We start from the raw sequence: 24,171 nt of genomic DNA on the forward strand, positions 1-24,171 counted from the left end.
AGAAGAAGAAAATAATAGAAATTCAGTATTACACAGCTGGAAAATATTCATTTTGTCAAAGCCAATTTTTTTGTAGAGAATTTTTTTTTCAAAAAAAAAATGTTAATTTTTTATCAAAACATAAACTAGCTTTGGCTGAAATGTTTCAGTCTTCAATGGCTGGAAAATGAAACTCAAATTTCAGTTTCTTTTATAAAAAAAACTAACTTTCATTCTTGTGGGGAATATTTTTCTCTAATCAGCTCCATTATATATGCTAAGGCCCAGAATCTCAGCTGGTGTCAACTGGTATAGATCCTCTGAAGTTACTGGAAGCTGGCCAGCTTAAACCAGCTGAGAATTTCTCCCCAAAAGTGATTTCTCCCCCTTCCCTAGGAATATTCACCTCTCTGCAAGATACAGAGATTTCAAAGGTGTGGATGTGGCACTACACAATAATATATCCTCAAGAAACTATTGCAGAAAAAAGGAAAAGGAACTAAGCAAACTAGTTTTGGGAAATGCAAACTCATGGCTATTGCAATCGAGCAACTTTTCTTTCAGATTACTTTACAACTTCTGGTAGTGAAACAATTTCCTTTCTCTCCTTGACTGGCTTTATCAGTACATATCCCTTTCCCCTAAAAACAACAGCATGCCACTTAACATGATCCATAACTTTTCTTAGGTCTTGAGCAGCAAAAATGGCAGCATATTTCTTTTTCAGCATATGGCCTTCAAGTACTAGTTATATACCCCACCTAATATTTTTAGTTTGAGTGATTAGTACCAAAGACTTCTGTTGCTAGGTCCCTGTCACTCTATTTCTAAAGCAGACAAATGTACACAAAACATCCAAAGGTGTTCTACAATACAAACACAGTAAACATTTTACAATGACTTTCAGGCAAGCACACCAAATTCAAATAGACTGGTGATTCTGGTTAATAAAAATGTTTCCTGTTAATGGTGGGTGGTAAACAGTACTGGTTTAGCTGTGCCTAAATTTGTTTGAATGTTTAACAGCACATGGCAGCTTTTCAAAGTCATATTTAATAGTGCAACTAAGCAGTACTACACAAAAAATGTAGTGTATGAAACATGAGAACTTAACTTCATTCATCTTAATTCCATATTTGCAGGGGAGAATATATTACTTTGTGCCAAGCACAGGTTCCATCCAGCTAAAATGCTACTTTTCAGTATCACCTGGGCTGTTTTACAGTTGTTAAAATTTAAATTTACTATATCAATTCATAATAGATCCTTCAATAAGTATCATCATAGAATTTGGAGATGGAAAAAGACCCACCTGGACATCTGTCCCAGCCCCGACATTGCAGGATTGTTCTCCTGTTTTCTAGTGCTTTGTCTAGAAAGTTTTTGAACCTCTCAAGTGACAGACTCATATCATGTTCCTTGGAATACTATTTCACTATGAGGTGATTATGGTTAATAAAATGGGGTGGCGGGAAATCAAGGCTTATAGGTAAATGTCTTCATGTTGATGGAGTTTAGCTGAGCACATGAGTCAAATTTGGATATCTGCCTCCCATCGAGCTAGCAGTTGATATATTGATCGTATTATCGACAACTGAATTTTACTCTGATCTTTATAAAGTATGACATTAGTTGCTACTATAGATCTTACGCCCAGAGAAATGGCAGTTGTGGTTAAGCATATGCCACAACATAGAGAGGGACATACACTCCTCTTGGTTCCTCCAATAAAAATCTGGACTAACTCCATTGACCTCACTGTTGCTTTCACTGAGATCAGAATTGGGCTGTGAGACTCTCTCTGCCTTGTGTATTTATATTTTTTTTCCTCTTCCTTCAGTTGTAAGATCAGATTATTCCATCTGCTGCATGACTTGGAGGAATTAAAAGTAGCAGCAATTCTGCTCCAATGCCCTCAACTCTTCTGGAGCAGGCTTCATGTCAACAAGGTCTCTACTCCTCCAAGGGACCTTTAGATTTTAAATATTTGAATGACATCTGTTATATTTTCCTTGGAAGGCTCTGGGATATCAGTATGAGGAGTAGTGAGTACCTGCAACTCCCACTGAGTTGCAGGTCTTCATCTCTCTTGGTACCAAGCCCATGATTTGTGTGTGTAGTTGTCTGGATAGGTAGAGAGAAGTCCAGCCCCCATGAGGTCTTGAGAACTTTCCAGTCCCATTGTTGTTCTAGAAGCTACCATTTTCTTCCTCTCAGATCTCAACATCCCCATCCACACTCCCTACCATGGGGCCCAAAGCAGGTAGTCAGCCTTTAGATGAGAATGGTGACTGACATCCTTCAAGGCTGATGACAATGCTGTTCCTTAGATCATCCAGCAAGATGGGTGTACACAGGGAGCAACCATCACCTCTTCCACCAAAGCTTAGCAAGTACTATTACAAAAAGCAGGTGCACTCATTAATTTAAGAATTCAGCAGAGAGGCTTCTGCTGTACCTAGCAGATCGGAACTTGACCTCATGATAACATTGCACAAAGCTATGATAGATGAAAGTAATAGGCAATGCTAATAAAACAATCCCACTAACCACACAAATTCCACCAAGAATCCTTCCAGGTACAGTGATGGGGCACATGTCACCATAACCAACCGTGGTCATCGAGATTATTACCCACCAACAGGCAGCAGGGATGCTGGAAAAATCCTTATTCTTTGTTCCCAAGTCCAGCCCATTTTCAAGGAGTTGTGAAAGTGCACTAAAAATTGCCATAGCAACACAAATAAAGACAAGAAGCATCACCATCTCTCTGTAACAACGCTTCAGAGTCAGACCAAGTGTTTGAAGACCAATGAAGTGACGGGCAAGTTTAATCACCCAAAAAATCCTCATCATTCTAAGAACCCTCAGAGTGACTCCAGCCCTTTGGAGCTGAGAATTTTCCCCTGTGAAAACTGTCATGAGCACAGAGATGTAGTAAGGAGTGATTGCCAGCAAATCAATGATGTTCAGGGGCCTCTTGACAAACTCACACTTGTTTTTGGAGATGATGAACCTCACAATGCACTCTGCAGTGAACCAGCCTATGCAGATAGCTTCAATGATCCTGTCAAAAGAAACAAAGTGGAGCATTTTAATTCTATATGAGCATTTTAATTAAGGTTTGTCTGTGGACATTACTAAATTGATATTAATTCAGAGCCTTAGTGGAGGGTGTGCCAAATGGTGAGCCACACTATCTTATTCTGAGCTTGTTTGTGTAAATATAATACCAGGCTACAGTGAGTACAACTCAGAACTGATTACTGATAAGGATTTGATTATATCTGCAATTCATTTAGTGAATGCTTTGTTGGAATTACAAATTGTTAACATTACCAATATGTGAGGATACTTCTGCAAAGTCAGGAACACTACAGGATAATGTCTAAAATAATGTAGACAGCTATTCATATCTAAAACTAAAACTCTAGGTCCCTATCCAGCTTAAGATCACCATACTTCGCAAGCTATCAAACCTACCAAAAGCTATGGAGTGGCAACTCATTAGCAGAACAACCTATTAAGGAGAAAGCCATGTCTGCTGGCCTGGGCCACAAAAATTAAACCCCACAGTGAGCATTGAGAATTTGAAATTTCTACTTTTAGGGAAAGTAGCTCATGCAAGTTTGCTCTCAACCTCCTGTTTTACAAGTGGGGTCACCGCAATCTACACTAGCTGAAATTTCTAAAGGGTTTAAAAATGTACAGTGCATTGCAATAACCTAATTTCACAGTAACCAAGTCAATGGTGAGGACCACATCTGAAAGAGAAGGGCACAACCTTCTTATCAAGTACAAACGGCCCAGATGCAGGGAAGTATCCCTGTCCAGGAAGGGTGCTTACGCATGGGCTTAACTTTAAGCATATGTTTAAGTCCCAATGAAGTCAGCGAGACTTAAGAAAATGCTAAATGCTTTACTGAATTGGGGCCAGCAGAAGGCACAAATAGCAACTGCTGTTTCTGGGTATCCAGTAGCTGCTGGGGATCCGGTATGATATCCTGCAGGTGGAAACATGCCCTCTTATTAAATTAATCATGAGCATATCTTGTTAATTAAGAGGGCTAATATAATATCTGCTATTTTCTGTCATCGCTTTCCCCATCTCGCAAGCACTTTCATCTATTGCCTTCAGAAACTCAAAACCCAATAAGACCAGTGCAGTCTCAGTACCATAAGAGGTCTAAAACCCAACTGATGGAAGTCAGAAAGACTTGAAAATTCTAGATTTACTGGAGTTGTTTCACCACTACTGGAGATCCAGAATGGAGCAATATTTGGAGAGATTGTCCATGCCAAGCGATGGCTTATTAAGCAAGTATCCAACTATTACTTTAAGAAAAGATAATGCTTCATGGAAGCACTGGAAATCAGCCCCAACAATTGTGCCAACACCCCTGCATTGGCTTTAACCAGACAGGAAGAACAAACTGTAACTCAAAGATAACAGTCTGTATGTGCCCAAAAAATTTCAGAGCCCTAGCAAGCATTATAGGCTGAAATGCAACCACAGAAGATTTTGCCTGTTTTGCTAGAGAACCAGTTCTGTTGAGAGGCATAGCATGGAATCTAGCCCACATGCTGATGTTTCTCTTAACCACTTGGATTATGTCTACACTGGCAATTGAACAACAAAACTTTTGTCTTTCAGAGGTGTTAAACCGCCCCCTTCGCCCCCCGAAAGACAAAAGTTTTGCCGCAACAAGTGACAGTGTGAACAGCGCATTGTTGGCAGGAGTGCTCTCCTGCCGACAAAGCTAACCCCGCTCCTCAGGGGTGGACATTTTTTGTCGGCAGGAGAGCCAACAAACAGCGGCTACATTGCATGACTTTTAGCAGCACGGCTGTGGCCACACAGCCATGTTGCTAAAAGCTGAGTAGTGTAGACAAAGCCTAAGACAGTGGTCTGTTAGAAAGATAATATTCTTCTTCAGAGCCTTCTGAAACTCATCCGTTCCATTAGCCACTGTGGATTGGTTTTCAATGCAGGTCCTTCTTCCCAACAAAAGAGAGACACCCCAGCCTCAAAAATGGAGGGGGTAGTAATGGTCAGGCAATAGCAAGGGAATAATTTCTGCCTTATAAACTAAATGCTACCATTAACAAGAGGTAAGTACCCATTCAGTCAGAGGCAGCCACTGAATCTGCATAGATAGCCAGGGAGGCCCATGAAGCATCTATGAGTTAGGGGCCTTTCTCTCAGATAAGGTCTATACGAATACATTGACTTAATTTATCTTAGAAAAGTTGAATGTCAGGGCCGTCCTTAGGCATACGCAGCTGCGTAGGGCACCATGAAATTTGGGGCACCAAATTGCCCCAAATTTCATGGTACCCTAGGCAGCTGTGTGCTGCATACGCGGCAGCACTAGCCCCATCCCTCGGCCGGCCCCCCTGCGGTCTGCACGCACTGCAAGGCGCAGGGCCGTCCCTAGGGGAGTGTGGGGCCCTGGACAACTCCCTCCGCCCTGCCTCTTACCCTTCCCCCTGCTCCGCCCCCGGCCCACCCCCATTCTACCTCTTCCCCCCGCGACCCTGCACTCACCGGCAGCGGCAGGAAGCGGAGCAACCCAGCGCCAGCCCGCTCTACTCCGCCAGCTCCCAGCTGCGGCACTCCGCTTCCCGCTGCCGGTGAGGTTGGGGAAAGGATGCCCCCCACACTCACCTATGGTGGGAAGCAGAGCAACTTGGCCCAAGCCCGCTCCGCATCCCTTCTCTTCCCTTGCCTCGGCCACAGCCGTGTCGCTGTGGGGGAAGAGGCAGTTGGGGAAAGGTCCCCCCCCGCACTCACCGGCGGCGGGAAGCGGAGCACCGCAGCTGGGAGCTGGCAGAGTGGAGCAGGCTGGGGCCGGGCTGCTCCGCTTCCGCCACTGCCGGTGAGTGCAGGGGCGGGGATCCCTTTCCCCAAGCCCCCTCCCCTGAAGCGACATGTCTGGGGCCGGAGCGAGGGAAGCAGAACGGGCTGCTCTGAGCCCGCCACTAATCCCCCGGGCCACTCTGGGCCCCCAAAAGTTCCCCCACCCACAGTTCCTGCCTCTCAGACCCTGGGGGGGGCAGGTCTGGTGCCCCACACAGCTCCCCCACGGGGGGGCTGCTTAGGGCACCTAAATGGCTAGGGACGGCCCTGTTTAATGTGTAGACCCACATAAATCAAAATGTTTTCTCTTAAGAATTATAGTCCAGTAAAGTAAAAGGACTTGTTGTCTAAACGATCTGAAGCTTCTGGTAATGTTACTGTTTATTTAATAGTGACTGATTGCCTTAAACATAAGTTATAAGGATGCCTTTTAGATACATCTACAAAATCTCCACTTTTAAAAACCTAGGTTTATAGCATCTGGCAGTTCAGTTCAGACCTCAGTGTTCTCTCAAAACAAAACACACAGAAATGCACAGATTACACTGGTCTACAATTTTTGAGAAGTCGTCTGCTTCAGAGATAAAATATGCTATTTATTATGTATTTTGATGTGCTGAATTCAAATATGACAATTAAAACAACTGATTGGCTACTTTTCTAAGATATTTAAGTTTTTACATTTTATGTCTATGTATATTGTGTAGATAGTAGAGTTTTAATCATAAATTGTAAACCTAGGTCTTTTCATGTGTTTATGGTTGCTTTACATGATAATATTTCACCTGTCCTGTTTATGTAACACTTTACAAATCAGCAAAAGGGTTATATAAATAAAATTTATTATGAAAAAAAGGCAAAAAACTATTCTGTACATAGTTTAGTCCTATTCAGTGTCTACTCGGCGCTTCTTGGCTTGTCTCTTGTATTCATTAAATGGAGCATCTCTTGTCACTGTCCAGCAATAGTCTGCAAGCATTGATGGGCTCCATTTGCCCTGATAGCCTCTCTCCATTGTTGCAATGTCCTGGTGAAATCGCTTGCCGTGCTCGTCGCTCACTGCTCCACAGTTCGGTGGAAAAAAATCTAGATGAGAGTGCAAAAAAATTTATTTTTAGTGACATGTTGCAACCAAGGCTTTTGTATGCCTTGAGGAGGTTTTCCACCAACAACCTGTAGTTGTCTGCCTTGTTGTTTCCGAGAAAATGTATTGCCACTAACTGGAAGGCTTTCCATGCTGTCTTTTCCTTGCCACGCAGTGCATGGTCAAATGCATCATCTCGAAGAAGTTCACGAATCTGAGGACCAACAAAGAAACCTTCCTTTATCTTAGCTTCACTTAACCTTGGAAATTTTCCACGGAGGTACTTGAAAGCTGCTTGTGTTTTGTCAATGGCCTTGACAAAATTCTTCATCAGACCCAGCTTGATGTGTAAGGGTGGTAACAAAATCTTCCTTGATTCAACAAGTGGTGGATGCTGAACACTTTTCCACCCAGGCTCCAATGACTGTCGGAGTGGCCAATCTTTCTTGATGTAGTGGGAATCTCTTGCACGACTATCCCATTCGCAGAGAAAACAGCAGTACTTTGTGTATCCAGTCTGCAGACCAAGCAAGAGAGCAACAACCTTCAAATCGCCACAAAGCTGCCACTGATGTTGGTCATAGTTTATGCACCTCAAAAGTTGTTTCATGTTGTCATAGGTTTCCTTCATATGGACTGCATGACCAACTGGAATTGATGGCAAAACATTGCCATTATGCAGTAAAACAGCGTTAAGACTCGTCTTCGATGAATCAATGAACAGTCTCCACTCATCTGGATCGTGAACGATGTTGAGGGCTGCCATCACACCATCGATGTTGTTGCAGGCTACAAAATCACCTTCCATGAAGAAGAATGGGACAAGATCCTTTTGACGGTCACGGAACATGGAAACCCTAACATCACCTGCCAGGAGATTCCACTGCTGTAGTCTGGAGCCCAACAGCTCTGCCTTACTCTTGGGTAGTTCCAAATCCCTGACAAGGTCATTCAGTTCACCTTGTGTTATGAGGTGTGGTTCAGAGGAGGAGGATGGGAGAAAATGTGGGTCCTGTGACATTGATGGTTCAGGACCAGAAGTTTCATCCTCTTCCTCTTCCTCATCTGACTCAAGTGAGAATGATTCTGGTGCATCAGGAACCGGCAGTCCTTCTCTGTGGGGTACTGGGCGTATAGCTGATGGAATGTTTGGATAATGCACAGTCCACTTTTTCTTCTTTGACACACCTTTCCCAACTGGAGGTACCATGCAGAAGTAACAATTGCTGGTATGATCTGTTGGCTCTCTCCAAATCATTGGTACTGCAAAAGGCATAGATTTCCTTTTCCTGTTCAACCACTGGCAAAGATTTGTTGCACAAATGTGGCAGCATATGTGTGGGGCCCACCTCTTGTCCTGATCTCCAATTTTGCAGCCAAAATAAAGGTGATAGGCTTTCTTAACCATAGTGGTTATACTGCGCTTTTGTGATGCAAAAGTCACTTCACCACAAACATAGCAGAAGTTATCTGCACTGTTCACACAAGTACGAGGCATCTCTGCTCACTTTGGCTAAACAGAAATGTGTCCCTTTGCAAAATCAAACACTGACAAATAAGAGAGCACGACACTGTATGATTTCTAGAGCTGATATAGGGCAATTTGTTCAGCAGAGTGATGTTACCTTCGTTATGATTGCATCATCCATGACTTCTAAGAATAACATGATGCAATTCATATCATGTGTGACGCAATACCAGCTTCAGATTGCATCATTCATTGTTTTGCCTAAAAAGCAAGTACTGTCCAAACCCAGTCATAGATTTATTCATAGATCCAGTCAAAGATGTATTTTAGTCATTTCTGGTTTAAATTGAGATCCCTTCCCTTTATAACTCACTTATCCTCCACCATTCCCAAGTCAAGGGTCGTATATACTGACCCAATAGCATATCTTGAAAACTAGAGCCAATCAACAATTTTAAGCATCATTTTCGTTCTCAGTGACCCAGAGTTAGTAAAGTTTGACTACATTTATTGCAGAAGCATTTTGGCTGTAGAGCAGTGTTATATGCAGCCATAAAGACATTATTGAACTTAGTTAATAGATTATGTATTTTCCTTTCCTGATTTAAAAAGTAGTATTTGTCGCTCATGATCTAATACCATGGAAAAAATAATCTATTATTTTGCTAGAAGAGAGCTGGCAAAGGAACACGGACTCCTTCAAAAATATTATATCATTTTATATCTCTCCCATGCTCCACACTAAAATGAAAAACTGTGTCTCTGGAATTTTCTGTGACCATTTCCTCTCTCCCTGAATAGCAAATGCAAACGAATACAAATCATCCTAATGCAGACTCTGACAGAGTCTGCACTTGCTTACAGGTTGTAAGCTGGCTGGGATCTTAATAAATAATAATAATAATAATAATAATAAATTCCTAGCTGTGGATATAGAATTTATGTACATTATTAAGTGTGCCCAAAACTACATTCCAATCCATTTTCTAGGATTTATTTTCCAGGATTTATGTTGTGGCTCTGACCCTTGGCAATCAACATTTAAGTGAAAGAGCTTTTTTTTTTTTTTTGCACATCCAAAAAAGTTCCACTTGATAGCTCCTCCTGAGGCCATGCGCATGTTATGTTGATTCTTTCTTGTATACAAGCTAGGCAGGGTCTCGCTGGGTCAATACTTGGATGTGGAACATCTAGGGAACGGTAGGTTCTAGTCTTGGTGGAATCTTCCCTGTGAGTTGGTATTGATCCAGCGACCCCATGTAGCTTTTGGGCAGGGTGGATAAAAATCGATGATTTTGGGGGGAAAAAAAGATTTTTTTTCTAATTTAAATCAGATTTTTGTTATTTAAATTATAGTAAGTTTTTTTTTTTTTTAAATAAACCTATTTAAAATGAAATCTGATTTTAATACAAACTATGGGAGGCCTAAATTCACTATAATCTCTCAAAAATTTAAATAAAAAATAAATATGCTGAGTCCATGAGCCTCTATCGAAACCTTTACATTACAGGCTGCTTTTCTATATAAAGAAAGAATCAGGGGAAAGGAATCTAACTTTTCAGGTCAAGCTTTATAAATAATTAAGGGCCTGAGTGTGTGGGAGACCCAGGGACTGTGCGCAAGAGACTGGCACAAGAGACTGGCAGTCATCACAGGATTTGGGATCTAGCTTCTTACTCCAGGAGACGCCATCATGTATCTCATCAAGATCATCCACTAAACCAGCCTAGATGGTCACATACTCCTATTTTATAGCTTCTCCCTATCTGAGCTCTGATTGGCTCATTTCTTAATGCAAAGAGTCACACCACTGAACTGGTGGAAGTCACTAGCTAAGCACCTGGAACCAGAGTTTGCTGAAGTGCTAAACCAGCTATTGACAGCAGTAGTCTCATCTGCAGGCACAGAAGGAATATTTTTTTCATTTGGTCTAATTCATGGGAAATCAATTGGGAGTTGAAAAAGCAGGAAACGTATCTTTCTCTTCCAGTCTAGGAATAAAAACGAGGAGGAAGGAGATGAGGTCTTTTCCACAGTGTAACTGCCTGAACAGGAATTTGGCCTGAATTGGCACCCCTGCAGAATGTACCAAGGGTTCTTTCATGACTACAATGTGGAAAAGAACTCTCTGCCTCCCACTTCCCATTCTTGTTCTGACAGCACCTATTGGGAACATGTCCCCTGCAGAATTTACCTCCTAGCTCTCTAAATGTTACACTGCTAGGATGTGAGTGACTACCCTGTGTGTCACAATTAGATGGGGAGTGTCAGGGTTCCCTCCCCACTCTGAACTCTGGGATACAGATGTGGGGACCCGCATGAAAGACCCCCTAAATTTATATTCCACCAGCTTAGGTTAAAACTTCCCCAAGGCACAAATTAATTTCCTTGTCCTTGAACGGTATTGCTGCCACCACCAAGTGATTTAAACAAACATTCAGGGAGGGGCCACATGGAGTCCTATCCCCCCCAAAAAATATCCCCCCAAACCCTTTCACCCCCTTTCCTGGGGAGGCTTGAGAATAATATACCAACCAATTGCCTTTAATAAAAGTACAGACCAGACCCTTTATGTTTAAGACACTAAAATCAATCAGGTTCTTAAAAGAAGAACTTTATTATAAAGAAAAAAGTAAAAGAAGCACCTCTGTAAAATCGGGATGGAAGGTAATTTTACAGGGTAATAAAAAGATTTAAAACACAGAGGATTCCCCTGTGGACTCAACTTCAAAGTTACAAAAACAGGAATAAACCTCCCTCTTAGCATAGGGAAAATTCACAAGCTAAAACAAAAGATAATCTAACGCATTTCCTTGCTATTACTTACAATTTCTGTACTTTTAGATGTATCATTTCAGTAGAAGCAGGGTTACCTGCTTGATCTCTCTCTTTGTCCGAGAGGGAACAAAACAAAGAGCGCAAACAAAACCTTCCCCCCTCCCCCAGATTCGAAAGTATCTTCTTTCCCCATTGGTCCTTCTGGTCAGGTGCCAACTAGGTTAATTGAACTTATTAACCCCTTACAGGTAAGTGATTCTGTACCTCTGGCCAGGAGGGATTTGATGTTACTGCATACATAAAGGTTGTTACCCTTCCCTTTATATTTATGACAGGAAGATAGATTGGCTTTTGACTTTACCTAAAGGCAGCATCTTAATTCTTATTCTTCAACTTCACTGCCATTGTGTCAGCCAGTTGGGTTGACCCATGGCTGCCATAGGTCATTACAGGATGCAACTTAGGCTCCATTGAGCCTTTCAATGTAAATTTATATGATCCCATTTGCCCTGCATGATGATCCTGTTTGGTGAAGTCCTAGGATAAGGTCAATTACAGTTGGCCAAGGAATGTTGAAGTAGTAGGGCTGTCGAGCGATTAAAAACATTAATTGTGATTAATCATGTGATTAAAATAATTAATCACGATTAATCGCACTGTTAAACAATAATAGAATACCATTTATTTAAATATTTTTGGATGTTTTCCACATTTTCAAATCTATTGATTTCAATTACAACACAGAATACAAAGTGTACAGTGCTCACTTTATAATTATTTTTATCATAAATATTTGCACTGTAAAAATAAAAGAAATGGTATTATTAATACACTTAATACAAGTACTGTAGTGCAATCTCTTTATCATGAAAGTTGAACTTACAAATGTAGAATTATGCACAAAAAAATAACTGCATTCAAAAATAAAACAATGTCATACAAGTTCACTCAGTCCCACTTCTTGTTCAGCCAATCGCTTAGACAATAACATTTGTTTACATGTGCAGGAGACAATGCTGGCCGCTTCTTACAGTGTCACCTGAAAGTGAGAACAGGCGTTCGCATAGCACTGCTGTAGCCGGCATTGCAAGATATTTATGTGCCAGATGTGCTAAAGATTCATATGTCCCTTCATGCTTCAACCACCATTCCAGAGGACGTGTCCATGCTGATGACAGATTCTGCTCAATAACGATCCAAAGCAGTGCAGACTGACTCATGTTCATTTTCATCATCTGAGTCAGATGCCACCAGCAGAAGGCTGATTTTCTTTTTTGGTGGTTTGGGTTCTGTTGTTTCTGCATCGTAGTGTTGCTCTTTTAAGACTTCTGAAAGCATGCTTCACACCTCATCCCTCTCAGATTTTGGAAGGCACTTCAGATTCTTAAACCTTGAGTCGAGTGCTATAGTTCTCTTTAGAAATCTCATTGGTATCTTCTTTGCATTTTGTCAAATCTGCAGTGAAAGTGTTCTTAAAACGAACAACATGCTGGGTCATCATCCGAGACTGCTATAACATGAAATATATGGCAGAATGCAGGTAAAACACAGATCAGGAGACATACAATTCTCCCCCAAGGAGTTCAGTCACAAATTTAATTAACACATTTTTTTTTAACAAGCATCATCAGCATGGAAGCATGTCCTACGGAATGGTGGCCAAAGCATGAAGGGGCATACGAATGTTTGGCATATCTGGCATGTAAATATCTTACAATCCTGGCTACAAAAGTGCCATGTGAATGCCTGTTCTCACTTTCAGGTGACATTGTAAATAAGAAGCAGGCAGCATTATCTCCCATAAATGTAAATAAACTTGTTTGTCTTAGCGATTGGCTGAACAAGAAGTAGGACTGAGCGGACTTGTAGGCTCTAAAGTTTTACATTGTTTTGTTTTTGAGTGCAGTTATGTAACAAAAAAAAATCTACATGTGTAAATTGCACTTTCACGATAAAGAGATTCCACTATAGTACTTGTATGAAAAAATACAATATCTTTTGTTTATCATTTTTACAGTGCAAATATTTTTAATAAAAATAATATAAAGTGAGCACTGTACAGTGTGTATTCTGTGTTGTAATTGAAATCAGTATATTTGAAAAATTAGAAAAACATCCAAAAATATGTAATACATTTCAATTGGTATTCTATTGTTTAACAGTGTGATTAAAACTGCGATCAAACGTGATCAATTTTTTTAATCGTGATTTTTTTTTTAGTTAATTGTGTGAGTTAACTGTGATTAATCGACAGCCCTATGAAGTAGATATTACATATCCAGAAGCTAGGAGTGATACTTCTCTGAAGACAATGAGACAATGAGAAACAATGTGAAAGCCGGGAGGCTTGTGGAGCTCACTTGGAGAACAAGCGACAGAAACAGCTTTTTAGCTGCATAGGGAATCAGTGGTACTCCATCTTGAAAAACAGGAGTCACTTTATTACAGAATTGAACTGCAGAGCTACAAAATAATTGCTGCATACTGTGCTGCTCTGGTTGTTTCATCTGATCTTATATTATAAGCATGGTGAAGTAAAATCAGGATATCATGTTTTCTAGCTGTGACATTCCCTCCAATCAATATGATAGCTTCAATCCAGGGCTTTGGAGCGGAGCCTGGAGCTGGAGCGCGGAGCAGCTCAGGAGCAGTGGAGCTGCAGGTTTTTGCCTGGAGGTGGAGCGGAGCCGGAGCACAGCTCCAAAGCCCAGCTTCAATCATTCCATCTTACCTGCCCCTTCCCGCCTCCCCCCCCATACATCCACACATTTCCTGGCTATTGAGAAGAAGGCTCCGTTCTTCTCTTTGTCCCCTTCCCCCATTTCCCTTCCCTTCCCCCATTTCCTGGTTATTGATAGGAAGGATGGGGTTCTTCTCTACGACCATTCTCTCCTCCCCCTTCATAGATTAATTCCAATAGCTTTGTTCCATCCTGTCCCATCCTATCCCACATGTGTCACTGGGGACAGGTAGTTGGTGCTCCTGAAACCAGGCAGAGTAGGAAGAATGCGATGATCAGACCTACCGCCTATATGAGGACTCAGCAGAGCTACATATTAGCTCTGCAGCCTCAGATTGAGTAACTCTGCCTTAAATGATTCATTGTTTGTTACTTGTTACTTGTATCATTAATAGATAAATAGCATCAGTTAAGAAAATTGAGATTTAGCAACTAGCCCTTAATATGGCCTAATTATCTTTGACATTTAATATGAAATTAAAACCAACTAAGATGCATTCACTTGGAAGAATAAGGACACAGCATGTTCTGTATTCACTTTTCTTAAAATACTCTGGGATATTTTCTTATGCCAAATACCCTGCTTCTTTTTTAATGGAGGAGGAGACAGGGTGGAAGAGGATAAATAAAGCATATACATTTTAAAACTGCCTCACTATATGTTCACCTGATAGACTATATGTTATAGTCCAGGGGTAGGCAACCTATGGCACGTGTGCCGAAGGCGGCACTCGAGCTGATTTTCAGTGGCACTCACACTGCCCGGGTCCTGGCCACCAGTCCGGGGGGCTCTGCATTTTAATTTAATTTTAAATGAAGCTTCTTAAACATTTTAAAAGCCTTATTTACTTTACATACAACAATAGTTTAGTTATATATTATAGACTTATAGAAAGAGACCTTCTAAAAACGTTAAAATATATTACTGGCACGTGAAACATTAAATTATAGTGAATAAATGAAGACTCGGCACACCACTTCTGAAAGGTTGCCGACCCCTGTTATAGTCCATTGTTTAAATCACATGTAAGTTTTAAAAGTTTGAATACATATTTACAACACAGACTTTATGTTGATATCATTAGGCAAACCAGCATCTACTCCGTATGTTTTCAACCAAGATTTTTAGCAGGCTTTTCCCCTTCTTCATTTCAGTTTTAAAACAACCTACCATTAAAAATTGAGAAAATATTTTTTAAACAAACATAAAATAATGCTCCCTCAAAAATTCACAAAATCTGAGAAATTCAGAGAAAATGCTGAACCCTAATTTTTATTCAGTGGCTAGATATTCCAGCACAGATGGTATGTAAAATCTTCTATTGTGTCAACGACCCCTGCTTGTACCTAAACACAATGAAAATTTAGTTCTCATCAAAAACGCAAAATCTCTAGGTATTTATCAGTTTTCAAATAAGACCCTCAGCTTTATTTTTAATGTGGTTCTTTGTCTGTGAAATGAAAATCAGTCCTCCGTAGCTCTTTTTCTAAACCAATCACTTTGTTTAATTTTCTGTTCTGACTGATAATTCCCTAGCAGAATAACCTATTTTACATATAGACTGGCTTAGACTGCTTTGGAAATGCCTTTTTTAAAGTCACTAACAAGACTAGTAAAGTAATCATATTCTGAATTGTCACAAAGCATCCTTCAGTTGTGAATTCTTCTTTTTTTTTAAACTGGTAATTTTCTTTTTTTTATAATATTCTCCAAGAAATTAGCTGAAATCTCAAAAAAAGAATTCACTGGAGTGGCTTTATCATCTATTAAACTTCTGAATAAAACATACACAGTCAACAGGACACAAGAAGAAAACAGATGACAAGACAATATGTGATTAAAGTCCGTCAACATCCATTTGTGCCTAAATTGCTCCTAAAATCTTATTTCCACATAAAAGCAGCATTAAACTAGAAAAATGTCAAAGCATTGGTTCCAATGGTCAAGTCTTTGCTCAGGCAAACTCCCAGTGACTTCCACACATAATGTCTTCCGAGTTAATGGGAGTATTGCCTGAGCAAGTATTGTAGAATCAGGGCCAGAATCTGTAAAGTCGTTGGGAATTCTCGACTTACTGTGTTCTCAAAGCTTTCCTATCAACATCTTTCAATTCTGCATTTTGCCAGTGATAGTATATCTGAACGGGCTAGACTGTGTCATACATGATCACAGCCCCACATTAGGAGTGGTAACAAGATCCCTTTTCCCAATAGGTGCTGTCCTTAAGAAAGGCAAAATGCGTTCTGGAGCTCCCAGGGGTTCAGTTATTGTGCCTAAAGAAAGTACAGAGTGCACTTGCTCTGCAGTTGTCTTCTGAGCTCTGCTGCTGGGGATGGGGAAACTCTAGCTCTTCACCATCCCTCCCTACCCACTTTGTAGAAGTTTACAGCACCTAGTCCTGAGCAGATCTTGCCAATGCCCATTATGGCCAGCCCATGTGAGGATGCAAGGGGACATGTCAGATCCTGGCACCCTCTCCTCTGGTGCACCCGCACACAGGGCTAGCTACAATCTGTCCCTGTCTGAATGGACCTTTGTATGAATGTCTCATGGGACAAGTCAGTTATAACAGAGGCATTCATGTCCCTATATTTAAATTGATGTATGTAGTTACATTACCCAGTCACAGCCCTCTATATATAAAGCAGTTTAGAATTTAGCTATAAAATGGTGTTTGGGGCTAAAACATGACAAACTGGATCTTAGCCTGTCAAGGAGTTCTTCTTCTTTTTTATTAAATGTTGGAAACAAATGTGTTTGGTGTTCTGAAGTTCTGGGAGGGTAGGAGACTAAACACTAGTGGTTTCAAATGTATTTTCTGGGTTCCTGAGATTCAAACACAGCTTAAGTTTTTTAACTGAAATTTTGCAGAGATCTATTTTATAATGTGAACAAATGCCCTCTGGTAATTGATGATAGGTGATGTTTAGAAAAGAAGCTATTTTTGTTTTACTGTGCTTAGGAAAGCAGAAGTTATACATACTTACTAACTGGGGTTTTCATTCTACACATTCAACCATGATTTCAGTATGTGGAAAAGGTTGGGGGGGAGGGCATCTCTTCCTGGGGAAATAGTTCTGAGAATGAGCATGCACAACAGCCTACTGGCACAATAGGTTGTAATGGCTCTGTGATAGGGTACATTCCAAACAGGACTGGAAGAGGCAGGATTAAGGAGAGACAGAAAGCCCAATCAGTCCATTCTGTGGCACTTGGAGGGGAGACAGGTAATTAAGAATTAGACCTAGCTGGAGAACCAGACTAGGTGATTCGTATAGAGGAGGGACTGCAGGACACTAGGAAGAGGAGTCATATGTGAGAAGATGTGAGTTTCTGCTCTGTGGGAAAAAGCTTATGCTGTGGGACTGTCCCTGAATGGAGAGGACAGCTGGGGAAAAGGAGACTCCGGGTAGGTCTACACTTACCCGGTAGTTCGGCGGCGAGCGATCTAACTTCTGGGTTCGACTTATCGCGTCTTGTCTGGACGCGATAAGTCGAACCAGGAAGTGCTCTCCGTCGACTGCGGTACTCCTGCTCGGCGAGAGGAGTACCGCGGAGTCGACGGGGGAGCCTGCCTGCCGCGTGTGGACCGAGGTAAGTTCGAACTAAGGTACTTCGAACTTCAGCTACATTATTCACGTAGCTGAAGTTGCGTACCTTAGTTCGACTTGGGGGGTTAGTGTAGACCTGCCCTCCTGAAGCTAGCCTGGGAGAAGAGAGACTCCAGAGAAGATACCCCAAGGATCAGTGGTTTAAGAGACACTGGTCCTCCAGAGAGAAAGCCCTAGGAGGAAAGGAGTGAGAAGAGATGTACAGAGTCTGGGAGAGGGAGAAGAGTCTGTGGAGGACTGAGTCTGGGACACATGGACTCATTTCAGTGTCATACACAGGATCAGTTTATAGATGGGTCCACAAATCAAAAACTTTCAGGACCCTAAATACCCATCTGCTGTGTGACACAGGGGAACAAAGAGGAGGACTTTAAATCACCAAAAGCATCAGAAGGGGAGACTGGGGCTGCTGCTGTCTGCTCCCCAGTAGCCTGTGGAAGTCCTGGAACAATTCTTCTCCCTTGAGGAGTGGGACGTACCAGGTAGGAGGAGAGCAAGGTCACAAAATACATTGCTGTGCGAAATGTTTTCAGTAATAACTTCTGCTATGTACTTCTCAGGGCCGGCTCCAGGCACCAGCGGAGGAAGCACGCGCCTGGGGCGGCACAAGCTAAGGGGCGGCATTCCGTCCATTCTTGGGGCGGCACAGTCTGGGTGGCTTTTTTTTTTTTTTTTGCTTGGGGCGGCAAAAATGGTAGAGCCGGCCCTGGTACTTCTACTCCCTCATTCCTAGGAATAGCCCCATGGAGGGCAGCCTCTCTGCAAACCAGAAGCCCCATTCCCTGCAAATCTCTGGGATCGGCAGGATTTGGAATTCTCATACTCCATGCCTCTCCTTAAGAGAGGACCATTATGTGACTCTCCCTGAGTTTCCTAGGCCCTCTATCTCCCTCCCAGAAGTGAGAGGCTATGATATGGCTTTAACTTAAGGGAACCTGACTCCAGGGGATTGATAGAATACAGAGCTTTTTACTACTGGGTCACATGTTGACCCAAATGATCATGACCAAAACTCATCTGATGGCTGTTCAGAGGACCACGTGAAAGGTTTGTTGATCTCAGTCCTTTTTCTTGTGAATGGGTGCTCACATCCGAACATGTACACAAAACTGGTGTCAGTTGGCACTAGTAGACATCACTCTTACTAACAGTCTCCATAAAGACAGAGGACTGAATAGGCTGTGGACTGAACTACTCTATCATTCTTAGTGGTATTGCCTAGAGAAGGGGGTCAAGGCTCATTGGTAGGGCTGTTTGAGGGAAGCTTGCCCGGCTTCTGTCCATACTTTACTTGCTCTGTAGATAACATTTCACTTGCCAGGATGACCAGTCTGGTGCCTTTTCCAAGAAATAAATTATTTTTTTTAAATTGAAAAATAGCCTGGGAAAAATCGTAATGAAGCTTTGTGGTTTCCAATGAAAACAGAGTGCATCTCTTTGTTGTACTGTAGAATTACTTTATGCAGGCCAAATGTAACCATCATAGCTTATTCTACTAATGTGTGAGAGTGGGTCTCTCTCTTACAACATTGATTCTAAACTGATGGTTTTATAAAAAGTTTATAGATGCCTAAATCAGGATGGGCACATTTTAAAATGAAACATTATAAATGTATAAGGAATGTGCAGGTAAAGAATTGGGAGGGGAATAGCAAGGTTTTGACACAAATGAGTGGGCATTAAAGTTAATTTCAATTATTGTATGTGTTAATTTATTTTTAAAAAGCAGTAAATTCTCTGGTAGTTAGCTATCTTGTTCATCTTCTTTTTAAGAGAGAGCCCCCAGAATATAATGAAATATCCAAGGAGATAAACTACCTCCCACTCCCTGATTAATCTAGATATCCTAAATACTAGGGGCCTGATCCAAACCCAGTGAAAGTCCATGGGAGTCTTTCCACTTACTTCAGTTGGCCTTTCAATTAGATCTTAGGAGTGTTGCGCAAGATGATGCACTTAACAACGTATGGGTGTAGAGACTGAAGTAATTAAGCACATAATTTATAAATATAATCATATGAACCTTAATTTACCTGTTGGTGGGTTGTCAGTAGTTGCCTAGGGGAAGACACTAATGGAAATGCTCTGAGAAAGACACAAACATATATACAGATCTCTATTGTTTTTACCCTTTGCTCTGTGTGCTATGTACCTTTTGGATGGATGAATAATGATTCGTTTAGAAGTTTGTTTAATCAGTTTGCTGGTCACAGGTCCCCAGAGGAAAAGGGCTTATATAGGCCCCAAAACGCAGTTGGGTCTGTAGTTAATACTTGTAAAACAGGGGATTGCCACCCAAAGATCCAGTTCAACAGAGATGGGATCATAGGAAGAAAAGCTTGTCATCTGAGGAGTGTGCTTAAGACACTGGAAAGAGTCTAAAACACAGCTTGTCCTAAAACTGTGTCAATGGGTTTACTCCTGCGGACCTTCCTCAGCTAACTGAAATGGGAACTTTTTTCTGCAAAAGGACTGCAAGACTCATCCCTAAAAGTCCAGTAGAATTTCAGGAAATCCTAGAAGCTAATGAAAAGGTAATTTATAATAGATATTAAAAATAATTAAGCCTTTTTTAAACTTTACTGATGGAATTTAAAGGCTGAGGCAATTGATTTGCTGTGAAATCCAGGAGGGAAAAAAAGTTGTGCTAAATGCCAGACATATGATAGACCTTAACTTTCACATGCCAATCTTGAGGACTTTTGCAGCCATCTGATCTTTTGCATTATGAAAATGGGGGGGTGAGGGAGGGATGTTGCGCTCCCCTTCAGTACCCGGCCTGGACAATGATCCAACCAGTGGACCACATTCTGTGATGAATCTTGGTCATGTGCCACTTGAGGCACGTTGTGCATACACTAAGAAGATGAAAAGATTCTTATTTCTGAATTCTTTAAATAACATCTCCATTTATTGTTGAAATATAGTCACCAGCTCAGTGCGGGGAGAAAAATATAATATTGCTAATTCTTTGTCCCTCATACCAAATAAATTAATGGGAGTTTTTGTTTCACTGTGTTTTTTGTTCTTTGTTTTTTCTTTTTAAGAGGAGGTAGAGCACTGATAAAAGGTCAATAGTTTTTATTAATGAACATACTAGAGACTAAAAACATAGCAGATACTTACATTTCAAAAAATACTGGATTTCATGGGAAAACTTTAGTGCTGAGCTCTTTTGAAAATCTGGCTCTAAATGTAAATAACGTTAAATTGTAACTATACCAGTGAAAGCAAGGAAATTCAAATGTAAGAAAGCAGGAAGGCAGTAAACCTTCTGTGCTGGGGCCTGATCCTGGAAATACATAAGTAACAAATACTCATGTGTTTGCAGGATTGGGCTCTCAGGGTCAGCTTCTCAACTGGTGCAAACTGTCACAAGCTTACTGAAGTCAACGTGCCTATGATGATTTACACTAGCTGCAACTCTGCCTTAAACTCACATTCTTCCAGCGCCTGAGTTTTTTAGTACTGAAGTGCATAATTATGATAGCCACTCTATGTAAGAACTATGCCACCTCAGCTAGTGTCCTATAAGTATGGTGGCAACCAGAGGAAGAACATGCTCCCATTTGCAATGTGTTCAGTGTTAAACTATTACATCTGTGTAGCAATAATATATAAATAAAGGTATATCTCAAGTGAACCAAGTTACATCATTGGCTAGATAGTAAAGATTCCTCCAAGAGCAGCATAGGGATTGTTGAAGCACAACCCTGATTCCCTATCCTGTAGGCCAGTTCTTTGCAATTCCATGCGCCAGCACAAATAGTTCTCAACCTACCACTGATACTGTTTTTTTCCAGTTATTTACAGACCACTCTTCAATATTTTTTTCCCTTCTCTTCCCCAGGTACTGGCCACTTTGTATGTTATTAGTATCTAGGGCCCACTCCTGCAAATACTTATACATGTGAGAAGGTTACCCTGGTGAGTAATGTTATATACATGCATTTTTGTGGAAGGGATACTAAGTTTTGTTTAAAAGTCAAGTATAAAACCTGCAATGCTTAGCTGTAAATAAAAACTCATTTAGGTAAGTGCAACAACTTTACATTTGACCTGCACACCATCAAGAATTATTGTGAATAAAGTCAATAGTGCCTAGGTGTGTCAGCACATATTTTTTCTATCTGTTAGGTATCTATGTAAATGTTTGTTATATAAAAATCACCCAAAGTATCTACTCTTTGGAGATATCTGAAATAATTTGGGACAATTTAAAGGCAAGGTTTTAAACCGCCGGAAACTTTCACATATATCAAGCTTAAATATAGATCTTTTCATTTTTACTCATGGTATTTGTATCTAAACAGGAGCCAACAGCTCAGTGCATTTCCACCCCCATTTGATCCTGCAGTGAGTCTTTGGCCCAGTTACAGTGAACTTGGAGCTGCACGCATATATCTAAGTCAATGGAAACCATGAACATACTTCCAAGGAATGAATCTGACTATTAGTGCAGAATATATCACATACCAATTAATTCTATGGCAACAGACTGATTTCATAATGACAAGATGATTTCACTATAGAGAAAAGCAGGATAGGCTGAACTGTGGAGGATGAAAACTTCTGCTGACACACAAATATCCCCCATCAGCAAAGAGGAACAGAAAAAAAAAATTGTTTTTTTTTTTCTACGTCAACCTCCCTCAGATGAGTAATTCTTACCTAGGAGAGAGAGCCCATTAAAATCTGTGGGTTTGAGTCCTTTCTCCCACTGGTTTAAATCAGGAATAACTGACATCCATGGAGTTACACCAGTTTAACACTGGCGTGAGATCAGAATCAAGCCCAATAAGGATTGCTCATATTTATAAGACTTGCAGGATTGAGCCCTAAAGCCACAATATCAATTCTGTATGTCTTTGTTTCACAACCTTAATGTTTTTAAATATGTTTTGGCTAAGATCAAATGTAATGTATGGCATCAATTTAAATATCTGTTGGGACACTATATAATACACTTGTAAGGGGACAGAATCATTTCTCTAACAGACCTTCTCCATCTCTAACTTCTATGAGTCTATGTATAGAATCTGGTCCTGCCAGGATGCAGGGCTGTAAAGTTACTCACATACTTAAGAACTTGCAGAAGCGGGGCATTTGTGTACAGTATATATTGGAGGACTGGCCCCTTGTAAGTATATTTATGGAATATATATTGCATTTAATTTTTTTAAACATTAAAAAATGGGCAAAATAAATTTATTTCTTAAAATTTAGGGTTTTAGTTTGCCTTTCTCCATTTAGGAGGACCAATCCTACACCCTTTCCTCACTTGAGTAATCCTTACTCATAAGAGTCCCACAGACTTAAAAAGGATTACTCCTATGGGTTATGATTATTGGTGGGCAAAAGGGTTTCAGGATCCACTCAAGACTAATACAACTATAAAGAGCATGAGCTATACTCTGATCTCAGCTACTCTGGTATGGAGTTGTTCCATTTTTATTTCAGTGTAACCGAGATTAGAATCTGCCCCCCTCTTTCTAGGCTAAGAATAGCTACAAGGCTCCCCTGTGTTACTTAGGAGGTTTCCACTATAATAAATAAATATTGAAATTCAGAGCCGTCTAATTTACAGATGAGGGAATTGTTAATTACAGTGTCAGCTCATGGGTAGGGGGTCTTTTATTCGGGAGTTAGCATAGTGCCTAGTACAAGGAGGTTCCGATCCAAACCCTACCAGGCAGGCGTTTCCCTCCCCGGGGAGTTTCAGGGCTGGTTCTTGTGTTGGGCTGTCAGTCCTGGGGGCTGAGGGTGGAGTATCCCGGTGCTACTGCTAACTAAGTGCTCAATAATTGATAGTCATTAACTGTCAGGATGAGCGGCAGGACACACTGGACTGGACACACCGGACTGGACAGTGGGAAAATAAGTGACTCGTCCTACCCGGAGGGCTCCCTCACTGAGTCTGCTGTGTACCTGCTCTGCTCCTCCACGCTGCGGTTCTCCGCCGCCCGCCACTCGGGCAGGGTGCTGGCGCACAGCACCACCATGGACACGATGACGAAGAGGATGGAGACCGTGGCCAGGATCTGGGCGGCCACGGACGAGGTGGGCTCCTCGAAAGTCCGCCTCATCCTCTCCAGCCACTTCCTGCCCTCGGCTGCAGGCGGGGGCTCGGCCGGGGGCCGCGTGTCCTCGCCGCCGTCGCCGGCGGGGGGCTCGTCGGCCGAGTAGGTGTAGGTGTCGGACATGCGGTCGTCCAGGCGGCGCTGGCAGCAGTAGTCCAGGTGCGAGCACTCCAGCCCCCAGTAGATCATCTCGTTGTAGAAGGAGAGCTCGCACATGTGCGGCGCGAAGCGCAGGTGGCCGTGCCGCACGTACAGCAGGATGAAGCCGAAGGCCTCCGAGTGGCGGTCGAAGAAGAACTCGTTGCGCTCCTGGTCGTAGTCGTCGCACACCTCCAGCACGTCCTGCTCCGAGAGGCAGCCGTGCAGCCGGCTCACCCGCCGCAGCGGGAAGTCCTTCAGCACCTCGCGGGAGAAGGAGTAGCGGGTGCCCCCCACGTTCAACACCACCGAGCGGCCCCGGCCAAAGTTCATGGCTTGCGCGGGGCGGAGGGGGGGGGGCGCAAGAGGCGTTGGCTGGCCTCGGCTCGGGGCCCCCAGCTGATGCCCCCCTCGGGCGGGGACAGGAGGGT

The 24,171-nt window shown here is 41.9% G+C and overlaps 1 protein-coding gene across 2 annotated transcripts; it reads right to left on the reverse strand.

The window, feature by feature from the left end:
• Nucleotides 1-2,400: 2,400 nt before the first annotated feature.
• Nucleotides 2,401-24,073, reverse strand: KCNG3 (potassium voltage-gated channel modifier subfamily G member 3). Of its 2 annotated transcripts, none has more exons than XM_065402154.1 (2): nucleotides 23,451-24,073; nucleotides 2,401-3,046 (listed from the first exon to the last, which is right to left on the reverse strand). In XM_065402154.1, exons 1-2 carry the CDS (start codon nucleotides 24,071-24,073, stop codon nucleotides 2,401-2,403), a joined length of 1,269 nt encoding a protein of 422 aa, XP_065258226.1. The 2 variants fall into 2 exon arrangements, with proteins under 2 accessions (XP_065258226.1, XP_065258225.1); XM_065402153.1 differs by having other exon boundaries at nucleotides 23,418-24,073.
• Nucleotides 24,074-24,171: the final 98 nt, after the last annotated feature.

The sequence above is a fragment of the Emys orbicularis genome, chromosome 3, assembly GCF_028017835.1.
Source record: "Emys orbicularis isolate rEmyOrb1 chromosome 3, rEmyOrb1.hap1, whole genome shotgun sequence".
Lineage (NCBI taxonomy): Eukaryota > Metazoa > Chordata > Testudines > Emydidae > Emys > Emys orbicularis.

Excerpts from the sequence above, each read along its gene's own strand:
- KCNG3 (XM_065402153.1), bottom strand. The coding sequence starts at position 24,073 with ATGAACTTTGGCCGGGGCCGCTCGGTGGTGTTGAACGTGGGGGGCACC. Across the intron at positions 3,047-23,417 it reads TCAGTGAGGGAGCCCTCCGG|GATCATTGAAGCTATCTGCA; the intron begins GTAGGACGAGTC and ends TTCTTTTGACAG.